The following is a 12,005-nucleotide window of genomic DNA, read 5'->3' as shown; positions in this document are numbered from 1 at the left end:
TTATGAAAAATAGCAAAAATGGTAAATGGACTGCATTTACGTATAAAGTGTTTTCTAGTCTTAGCGACCACTTAAGGCTCCTTTACATTACACGTCATATTCACCCATTTATAGTGTCTAACAGGATGTGTCTAACAGGATGTGTGCACTTAACACACAAACACAAACCGATGTAAAGATGGTACATGGATTCAGGGTTAAGTTTCTTGCCCCAGGACACAGACACACGAGCCGGGGGAGCCAGGAATCAAACCACCGACCTTCCAATTAGCTGATAGCCTGCCACCTCCTGAGGCAGAGATCATTTTGAATTCAGACACACATGCATGAGCACACACTCGTCTTCTACTCTTCTTCATTTCATTGTGCTTCTATATAAAATAAGTAACTGCTGCTGCTCTGGTTGAAACCTGCCTTTTCCCTAACGCTGATAGTCTCGTACCCTCTGACAGCCTTGCATAAACGGTTGTCTTTCTCTGACAAAATGGAGGCTGAACAAGGGAGCTGAACGTGGGTGTGCACTTTTGACCAAACGCAGATAAATGAATAATGTGTCAGGCCCTCTGTGTGTGTCTAAGTGTGGCTCAGGGCTGCGCTCTGTGAAGCCAGAATGTCAAAAAATGCCAATGTTAGAATGAAGAATGAGCACAGCCCGTGTACTGATAGGTACACACCTGCACTATGTTCATTTATATAAGCCCTCATGAGACCACCGACACATGACAGACATGCACACCGACACATCCATAGGAACTTTTACCCACAAGTCAAATGTCCATGTGCCTTTTTTCACTTCCTTTCCTCTGTCTCACTCCTTTGTAGCTGACAAGCAGTTTCATGTCTGAAGCACTCACCCGCAAGCCCGGCTAAATTGAGGTTAGATTAAAACTACGTGCCTTACAGTGGACACGCCAAAAAGAAATTGCACAAGCGTTAAATCACCTGGGAACAGAAAGAGAGACGCACGTTCCAACCTCCTGTCTGTGATGTTTCAGCCAGTACAATCTGACAACTCTCTATAGAGCGCTCACTTCTAAAGGTCAGGACACACACACACACACACACACACACACGTCTGAGGCAAATGCAGAACAAACAAACAATGTCTCCCTATAATTACCTCGACTGTGGTGGCCCACGACGCTCTAAATTGTCCTGCCGGTTTTGCAATCCACCGTACATATGTTTTTAAACTCATTGTTTCCAATACATTGATTATTTGTGATAGCTGCTACAATATCAGCATTGACTGCCACATATGGATTTTCTTCAGTGACTCACTCAGCCCTTGCTTGTCTCTCACTCCTCTCTCCATCTCGCTCACAAACACATCGACGACTGACCCGTCCGTCATAATTCCACCGCATGGGTGGACAACGAATCCATAAAGTTTTTACCGCCCCGTCTATCTTTCTGTGTTCACAAAATCTTGTCGTTGGCATTAGGGACAGTGATGGAGACGTGTGAGGGTAAGATTTTCACATATTTTTTGACAATGTCCCCTTTTTTACATGGCGTCAATTCTAAGCAAATTGTCATGGTTTCGCATTACAGGTTTACCTTCCTGAAACAAGATGGAATATTGTGTTGTGCCCAGAGTAAGTGTGATCAATGCCAAATGAGGTTCTGTGGCAAAGAAAATAAATATTTTGCCAGTATTCACCGTGCACCTGCCGAATTCATTTGAGTGATTGAGATAGGGAATAACAGTGAATGTGTGTGTGTGTGTGTGTGTGTGTGTGTGTGTGTGTGTGTGTGTGTGTGTGTGTGTGTGTGTGTGTGTCTGTGTGTGGACTGACCGATGCTCCAGCTGACTATGTGTCTGTGATAATTGGCATTGTAATTGCAATTGTGTCATTCATCCAGTACATCTCTGGGAATTTGGTTTCATATAGTGAAACTGTTTGTGTGTGTGTGTGTGTTTAGTGCATAAACCTCTAAGGCTGAGGAAGTTGCATAAATGATACACTGTCTCTCACACACATGGATGATTACACACACACACACACACACACACTGGCCAGCGGAACAGAAGCCCCAGTTCACCCTCAGTCAGCATGGATTGCCGGCTATTGATTGGCTGAGCTCTGTCATTCTCCGAGTCCGTCCAATCTGCCACGGAGAGGATTTAAAGAAGGATGGAAACAAGGATAACTCAGCTTAGCTCGTGTCTATCGTCTATGTGATCTGCATCCAGAGCCGAGCTGTGGACAATCACTACTTGAACCTCATTCAACGGCCTTTCTGATCTTTTCTTGGCACAAAGAGCTTCCATACTGCACTGCTGGCAAGACACGTGCTCTAAGTAACTGGCAGGGAAGAGAGAGAGAGAGAGAGAGAGAGAGAGAGAGAGAGAGAGAGAGAGAGAGAGAGAGAGAGAGACAGCCAAGCGTGATTTGTAAATGTATCCATGCTTATCGTCTAAAGTGAGGATGGAATAAAAAAACTTAAAACTGGATGGTTGTCTTTGCCAAGAAGTAAAGTTTGGAGTCAGCGCAGCCAGAAAGGTGCATTTCTACAGCAACTCTGTATATAAAGTTATGAGAGCTCGTTCATTGTGTAAAACCCATGTGTCACAGAGCAAGTGTAGCTGAACACAAGCTGTTAGAAGCTCTTTTCTCCATCTGAAAGAGACACTAAGACTTCCTTCAGTTTTAATATGAATGAAAAGAATACTTGCAGTCTCCCGTCACACATGTCCATAGCTCAGCTCATAGAGGAGGCATAGATCCCATTGGAGATGGTAAATTAAATTGATCACACAGGGAGCTGTGACTTCCAATACAAAGGAACACACAGGCAACAAGTGAGTCCAAATGAAAGATGGTTTATTTAGTATGATGCACTAACATGGGATAAATGATTCATGGTGGAAGAAATGAGCGATCTAAACTAAAAGTAATGAGCTGATGTGACCAGTTGAGCGATGGTGGAAGATAATCACGCTTAAGGGGAAATGTTGTACGGGGATGATGTTAGCAGATGCTAAGACGTCTATGAAGAAAATTGAGGATTAAAAGTCATGTACTGACATTAACCCAGTCATTATTAGAAGGGTAGATATAATTGGCCTATAGCCTACTTGGATTAGTGCTGATGAGCTGTAGAGATTTCTTTGGCGGGTACCCAAAGCATTAGCTGACGGCCCGGTAACCTCACGTCAAATCGAGGTGGCTTCTCCCTGAAGAGTAGCTGGTTGCCAGGCAAAGGGGGTTCTGCCAGAGGGCCCAGCTGTTTCGGGGTTTGAGGTCTGCCAGCACGGTCTTCATTTGGCAATTGGGATGTTTTGTTTGGATGGTCTGAAGGAGGCTTGCAGCCGGGTTGGTCGCAGCACTGACTAACTCAAATTCATGTTCTTAGCAAACGGAGCAGGAACGACCATGAGAGCTAAGCAAAAAAAAATGATGAAAAACTAAATTTTGACTGTGTCAATTTGGATCTAGGTAGCTTCTGATTTGGTTTGGAGAAAAAATAAAAACATTATGCAAGAAAAGTTATGTGAAATAAAAAAAATCAGAGAAAGACTAAAGGTCTTCTCTCTGTGGTACAGCAGGAGAAAATATTCCTACATATAACTACTGAATTGTTAAATCTGGAGTTTACTTGCAAAATGTGCACAAAAAAAAACTGACTTCCACCATGAGCATCTAAGACAATACAGAAATAATATGCAATGAATCAATGGATATGGTTTATAGACTCATACAAGAGAATCAACTTTTTCTAACACTATCATTACATGCATAGGAAATTATATGTATATAGTGATTATATGAAACATGCTTAATTCTGAATTGCCACAAGGTGGCAGTATAGTTGGTTACATGGTAAATGTTGACTCGGACCTCACATACATTCTTCAACTTTCCTAAGGCCTAAAAACATGAGAACTGCATTAAATTACTCAAATTTACTCAAGGGATAATACCAACTAGGTTACAGTCTAGTTGAACATTGTTCCACAATAACTAAGACACATATTAGAAAGGTTTTTAAAGGTTGCAGAGTGATGTAATTTAGGACAGATTGCCTATGGCCCTGTTTAGACCTGGTATTCACATTTGTCTCAGTTGTTCCGATCACACGCAGGCGGTTTTAAATTGGTAAGCTCACATGTGGAATCAGAATGTGTCTCCACATGCTTCTCGATTTACCACTCGTTATCGGATCTCACTTCCCACGCTTTACATGCAAATACAAATGAAGTAAATGCTGTGTGCGGCGACCAAATGATGTTTTAGCCAGTCTGATTATACAGATGGATCCGTTGTTAATGTGTTTGTGTGTGGGTGTGCGAGAGAGAGAGAGACTGAGCGGAGCCAGGAGGGACTGAGAGAATCAATGCTCTATTGTGAGATAAGATTTGACTAATTTGACACAAAAAAAATAGACAATCAATCTGTGACGATCAGTGATGATGTTGTGGCTGCGGCCAGAAATGAGTCAATGTATGGGAAACACTGAGGAGAGTGAAAATATGTTTGGTGTGTGTCTCTCAATGGGGCCCAGCTTGCATTTGTGTTGACATTGCTTAAAGACACTGGATCTCAGTGCGTCTTGGGTGCATCCACACCTGCACCTGTGTGTGTGTGTGTGTGTGTTTGTCTACTTGGGTGTTAATACCAGGTTTGAACAGGGCTGTGATCTGTCATTTGGAAACCCCCCGAGGAGCGAGGGAAAGGGAGAGACGAAGGAATGTGGTGTTTTTGTGCGAGTGTCTTTGAAAGTCCAAGGTTGGAGGAATGACTCACACCTTAATGATCATCCTTTCATGTCATCTTCTCTGAGGGAGGCAGCAGTCAAATATTAACCAGTCCTTACAGTTGCAGGATTCGTTTGCCTGTTTGCCTTCTGTCCAGTTTTAATCCACCATCTACTGTAAATCTCTTTTACATCATAAAAGTTGGTTCTTTCCTGTGAGCGGGTTGCTATTTTCTCAGATATCTTGTCAGATGGTTTTATTGGAGGATGTCAGGTCCATAAAGAAGCTGAACGTTGTCCCTATGAACTCTTTGAGGGCTCTGAGGCCAGGAATGTCCGCTACATCTGGAACTGACACAAACAGCTATGTCATATTCTTAAAAAAGATACAGAAGCAAACACATCAGGGCATGAAAATAAATGCATGCATTGCTTTTTGTATGGCAAGGCAGCATTAATGAAACAGACAGCAACCACTGCCATATTTTTTATTTAATTATATTTATTTCCAACTATTTTCTCTTCAAAATTACAGAAAAAAATAATTTTGAATATCTACAATTGTATCTTAAGTTTTCTGTATTTGATTCCTACATGAAGAGGTCTAATTTGTGGACTTCACTCTTGGCAAACAACTCAAAAAATATGAGGTTTTCAGGCTTCATCTATGAGATACTCTAACAGTTCATCAACCATATCACCAAAAAGTTGACAGTGACTACAGTGTACAGTGTGACTGCAGAGATATTATTGAGACATCTAGATAGGTGTGAATTAACCTAGCTGTGGTCAAGGAAACAATTATCAATGCCCTCTCATGTCAAAACCCAAAAAGCACCTCTCTGAGAAGGTGGGAATTGTCTTCTTGCTTTGGGAGATTATATTCCTAGACAGAGAATATGGGACAGGAACCATGTTTTAGAAATCTCAGCGTATCTACATAATAACTCAGCCTCCCTCTGTTGATACCATATCAACTCCCAGCAGATGGAGCGTGGTCACGCTTGTGCAACAGAGCATTTACATCTTCTGTTGCTCCTTTAACTGAAAGCTGAGGATGCAGAATATGATTTTGCTAACAAAGCTAAACGCCAACAATATCCGACAAGCTGTGCAGGTGGTCTGTGCTGAATTTGTTATCTAGCCTTGACATACTCTAATACACAAACGGACATGGACAGGAGACAAGCCGCAGTTCTGTTTATATTAGGTGTTTGCACTGGTCCCTTGTAAAACATTATGTCACACACATACTAGCAGCTATAAGGAATTGTATAATATAAGCATGAGTCTACATTTAATTCAGGGACAATATGCAGAAGCCAATAACAAGATGAATCAGGTAAAATGTCACTATACAGCTAAGTATGCCGTCATTGTTAACACTCAGTCTAATAAATAAATATATAAATGGGAGTTATAACTGTAGTCACACTGATTAGCAAGTCTCAAAGCCACTCGTGCCATCTCCCAGTGCTCATGTTACCCACTGTATTTCTTGAATATTAAAAAGCAGAGTGACATCTGTTAAATGAGCTCCAACTGCTTCCATCTCCTCTCGAGTTCCCTCTGTATCTGTGTCTGTCTGGGACCAGTCATCTCACAAAAACACCCGGGAAGACAAAGTCTGCTTCAACAGACCCTCAACTGGCATCATTAGAACCCGTCACAGATGCTGGTGGACTGTTCTGAAGATGAAACGAAAGCTCCTGGCATGACCAGGGAAGAAAGCCCAGTAATAGCGAATAGCAGAGGTCCTCTTGTCTCTGTCTCCCTCACAGTTAATAGCAAATCTCTCTCATTATGTCCCTATGTGGAACCAATAGTACCAGTGAGAGATGGACAGAGAAGGAGAAGGAGAAGGAGAAGGAGAAGGAGAAGGAGAAGGAGAAGGAGAAGGAGAAGGAGAAGGAGAAGGAGAAGGAGAAGGACAGGATGGACGGATGGAAGATAAGAGCTACAGCTGAATATATTTTTATACCTTAATAAGATTTCTCACCCTGTTTTATTGATTTTATTTCATACCTGTCGAAGTCACGCTGCCCGGACCAGGTGGTCGGGGGCGTTTCAGTCCATTTTTTTCATTTTCACGAATGAGGCTTTTGCGACGGACCAATGGGACAAATTCCATCGAATGAGTCAAACCAGTAGAACTGAATTCTCAGTCAGTTCAGCATCCATACTGTTGGATGGTAGTGTGATGAGATGTGAGTGAAACAATGTGCTTGTAAACACAAAGCGAGTGTCGAGAACTGAGGCAAAATGCCTGTTTTGGCAACGACACAAAGCCGCCTGGCTTCTCTCCAAAATGACCACAGCTGCAACAAATTGTGAATCGAGTGAACTGGTGCTGAATCGATTCGCCGCCATCACACAGGAAGAGAGAGAGAGAGAGAGAGAGAATCAAGTTCATTAAAAGGAATCTGTCACCACCACGGTGCATTCTGGAGCTGGATCTGATTCCCATTATGTACTGGTTGTTTGAGCAGCATATGCGAGACAGGATTTTCAGATAAATATGGTATTTCTTTTTTGAATGAATTCATATCTTAGCAACTGTGTGTGACATTATTACCTCCACGGAGGGGTTTATGTTTTCATCTGTGTTTGTTTGTTTGTTATAAGCAGGATTCTGCAAACTACTCGAAATGTTGGTGTGGATCCAGAGTTTCTTCTTCACTTTCCTTATCACTGTGCGAAGGCATCTTACGACATTTCTCAGAGAATAATTCATGCATCTTGAAGGAAAACATCAAGCATATTTAGGGACTGCAGTTTATGAGCGTGTGTAATTCGGCGCAGATCTAGTAAATTTAAATGTGGTTTCATAAGGGGACTGCCGGGCCTCGGTGGATGCACGCACTCTCTAAATGCCGCTGCAGTTTTTATTTTCTGTTTTCCAAAGTTTAAGCAGAAAGGAAGAAGGGAAACCTTGAACTTTGGTTTCTGTTTAAATCTTTAGACACATTAACTTGAAATGATATTTATATAAAAGATGAAAAGGTACGAGGGATTCATCTAATCATGACTTCCTTTGTCTCAGAACAGAATGAAAAACTAGTGAAGCCAAGGTCTGAAGACATTAGTTTGATCAACACTAGATGTAAAGATTTGACATGAAGAAAACAAATCATAAAAAACCTGAAACTGCAGAGTATCAACAAAACACAAAGTCTGATCTAAAGGTCAACGCTAAATGAAAAGAAAGGAACACTAAGATGAGTTAAGACAAAAGAAGGATGGATGGTGATAAAACATAAAACATCGACTTACATGGGATTCCCAAACCACTCTTTTCTTTGGACTCAGTGGACTTCTGAAACAATGAACCTTAGGACAGGGGGAGGAAGGGGATGATGGAATGGATGCGAGGAAGGAAGGAGAGGGACAAAACAAAAATCAAACAAACGTCAAATAAAATGGGACAGACATGGCAGGACACAACAAAATGTATTGGCATGACAAAGTTGGTTTCTCCGTGCCAGATATACTTTTTACATATAACTTACTTCACATCTTAATACCAAATAAAAAAAATGTGGATTTAGAAACCTCAGTGTCTGTAAGGCAGTAGCTGTTGTGTCATGTTGAATGGTCCACTTAGGGCAGAGAGAAGGTTTAGGACACAGATAAACTGCTGATGTACTGATGAATAATTGAGATTCTGGTGTATAATTAATAAAGGCAATGCAGCAACATGGTGCCTTTAAAAGCTTCTTGCCAGACCAGCTGACGGTAGAAGACACACGCCGATTGGGCACCAAAGAGGAAGGGACACTGATGGGGTTAAGTGGGGTGACGTGCAAATAAAAAAACACACGCTGCACACATGATTGGATGCTGAAGGTGAAACGGGCGACATTGCTTGGATGAATTTCGAGGTCCACTCTGTGAATTAGCATGTTGCACCACTGTTTTATCATATTTTAAAAAAGTATTTCATAAAGGGATGAAGCAAGAGGCTGTATTTACATGATAGCATCGACCAAACGTCTGAATGAGCGATGATAAGAGCGGCGGCACCCCGTGACAAAGATTTATCATGTTCTAATTATAACACATTTGTTCAAACAATATGGAAACATGACGGCAGTAAAAATGGAGCATGACTGATTCAGTAAAAGCCAATGCAAGTATTATGGAAGGAGAAGATTACACAGCGAGGACAAAACATTGAGAAAAAAGGGAGCGGAAAATGGCGAAACGCACAATGAGCTGAAAACAAATTGAATCCACAATGAGGAGAAACTAAAATGGGAAGAGGAGAACTGGTTTGATGCTCTCCAGCACCTGCTGATCTTTTGTACGATCCAACAAACACTGTTACATAACAGCCTGTTTCTCTCCAGTGACTACTGTGGTTCCAGGGACCACGCGGCGGATTTTGTTTGCCCAGGAAGTCGTTTTTTTTTTTAGTAGCACATGTTCACACCAACACAGTGAGAGAGTGGCTATTGAGTGAAATGTGGTGCTCTCAAGGATGACTCAGTGAATCTCTGAGTGAATCTGTTCCAAGAATCCTGATCGATGTGTCAGACAAATGTCAACAGGCCAAAATATTTCAATCAAAAACAACTCTAAAAAGGTGAGACACACACACACACACACACACACACACACACACACACGCACGCACGCACACACACAAACATTACAGATACAACTCTCAGATATACACAGAAAAGAGGAGACACATGCAGGGCAGAGTGTGTGAGCTCAAATGGATTTCTTCCTCTCAGGAATTAACAGGACAACTTTAGAGAAAAAAAAGGTGAGATACTGGTGAGTGAAAGAAGGAGAAAGACGTGGAGAGTAGAGTGGTGCTTTTCCAGCACAAAGTCAATTATAGAGGTCTATCTAAAACATTAACCCCACTACACATCGACAGTGGCTTATTATCATCTACACTCAACATTACATAATTGGAAATGCACCGAGCCCTGTGTCCGTACTTGTGTCTTCTGAAAGCTTGTGGATAAAAATGAAGCTGATGAAATGGAGCAGGGCCACTGGAAATCGCCGGGGGGCAGTGTAGCTAACAGTTCTGGGGAGACGTTCGTAAGACACGAGGAAGAAATTTCAACAATGGTGCAACTTTTTGATGAGAGATTTTGTGAGTTGGTGAGAAACTACAGACAAACATCACAACCTCCTCCACTGTCATCAAGTTTGTTTTTTTTCGTCAGAAACTCTTATCTCAGTGCTGCCGTCTAGTGGAGGTATTGCTTAACAACCATGCCAACGTAAAGGACACAGATAAGGATGAGCGTTATGACGGAAACATTGTATGAAACTGACAAATATCTTTTTCGTATATAAAGGCAGCTTAAATGAGCTTTAACAGATATCACTGTTACACATTCTTTAAAATGTTATTTATTTACAACTTTGTTGTTTAAAATGACAAAAACAAATAATTTGGACCTTTATCTGAGGTTTTCTGTTTGTTTTCTACACTTAAAGAGGAAACATTTTGAGCTTCCCTGTTGGCAAACAGCTTGAAACTGTAAAATGACCTGCCAATTGGTTCGAGTACAGAGCGGACTTTAAAAGAGCTATCGTCCAACCGTGGAAGAATGATGCAGGAGTCATATGAAGCCTTTACATATGATACAGTTGTTCTTATAGAATGCTCTGTATGCATATACACACTCTTGACAAACACACACACACACACACAGTTCACAGATTCCTGTTAATGCTACAGGAAGCAGTTGAAACATTAGTGCTGACATAAAGCCAAGTCTGTGGAGTCATTTTAAAGACAGAAAATCATTCAGGGGAAATGAGCCTAAATCTATACCTCTCTGGGTTTTATCCCAGATTCCGTGGCCCTACCTCCGAGGCCTCAGGGAATCCTTTTGATGGATCAGAGCTATATAATACACTGTGTTGGGAGAGGGCAGGGCTCTGCATATACAGGAAGTTATGTCAATAATGTGCCTACGGGAACAGGCTTTGAAGGGATTATTTTATATTATTCCACTGCTCATGTCATCTGTTAAATCACCTCCACTATCTATTCCCCTCTGGCAGCAGAGTCCCACTCACAAGTAACAGTTCACTCAGAGTCAGGCTTTGTGCTCCCTGATAAGATACAGTGTTCATTCATGACTGGGGGACTAATCGGTTTCATTTAGATTTAACCAAAAATGCCACATTGATTACAAAAGGCTGCAGTATAGGTAATAAACTGTGCTTGTTAATTTGTTTAATTTTAGGTCAAAACATCTTATTACACTGACCTATGCTTACGTCTTACATTTTCCAGCAGGTTTGGTTATAAATACTTTGGTGAGATATGCTTGTATCAGTGGGATATTATGGTTTCATCTCTGAATAGTTGGAGGAAGTTGAGACGCATAGTTATAAGCAGTCTTTGAAAGTTACTATATGAAAATCTCCAACAAGCTACAACTCTAAAGAAAAGTAAGTAAGGTAAAGTATTTTTTAATCCAAGTATCAGGGGTATCATATAATGTATATGCCCAGCAGCATGTCCTGGGATCAAATGACCAAGTATACACAGAGTGTGGTTGACAGACTTTAATCTCAAGAGACCATCCATGTAGGGAAAGGACAAAATGAAATTTACATTAATATGAAGGCAGAAGCCCCAAAATGTCCTAAGATGTGACTATGAGGAACAATGGCCGTGCTTCAGCCTAGAAAACCATTCTCATGTTCAGAATTTTAGGCTTGAAAATCCGTGATGAGTCACTGGAAGTCTTTGGAGTTTTATTTCCATCCATGTAAATGACTATCTACATTTGTATTGAATCATCAGGTCAGGTCAGTTTTATCTTCAATTCCAAATGTATTTCTCCTAGAAATCATTTTTTATTATGTTGAGCACTGAACCAAACTTGTGACTAAGAAACATTTCCTCCATGTTCCACTTGTTCTGTGAGAAGAACGACTAATGAGAATTGACGACATAATTACAAGCAGAGGTCTATATGTGCACTACTTTATTTTGGCTGTTACGCTCTCGCTCCTCTTCTCTCCCACCGGCCTCTCTCTCCCCTCACGTCAGACGCTTGTCTGCCAATTACTCCGAGCGCAGGGAGAAACAAGCACTATTCCTACAAGTCAACAAATATAATTGCCTCCACCTTGGAAAAACTGCTGCTACTATACTCCTGCCATTAGGACTCAACCCACATTTTCCATGCGGTTTCAAATATTACCACACTCTTCTCTCTGGTGTTAGATATTGTAAAGGGGTTGTGGATGATTGTTTCATATCATTTTTTGTTGCTGTTTTCCATATAAAACAGGTGGTTTTTTTTTACTTGAGATAT

The 12,005-nt window shown here is 41.2% G+C and overlaps 1 protein-coding gene across 1 annotated transcript in view; it reads right to left on the bottom strand.

The window, feature by feature from the left end:
* Window positions 1-12,005, bottom strand: part of unc5ca (unc-5 netrin receptor Ca) — a 197,201-nt gene that overhangs the window by 30,433 nt on the left and 154,763 nt on the right. Inside the window, exon 8 of the mRNA XM_061072126.1 lies at window positions 7,975-8,031. Coding sequence (XP_060928109.1) covers window positions 7,975-8,031 — 57 coding nt within the window. The remainder of the gene's footprint in view (window positions 1-7,974; window positions 8,032-12,005) is intronic.

Source organism: Limanda limanda, chromosome 5 (assembly GCF_963576545.1).
Source record: "Limanda limanda chromosome 5, fLimLim1.1, whole genome shotgun sequence".
Classification (NCBI taxonomy): Eukaryota; Metazoa; Chordata; class Actinopteri; order Pleuronectiformes; family Pleuronectidae; genus Limanda; species Limanda limanda.
Note: the sequence above shows the minus strand (reverse complement) of the source record. Positions and strands in the feature narration are given on the sequence as shown.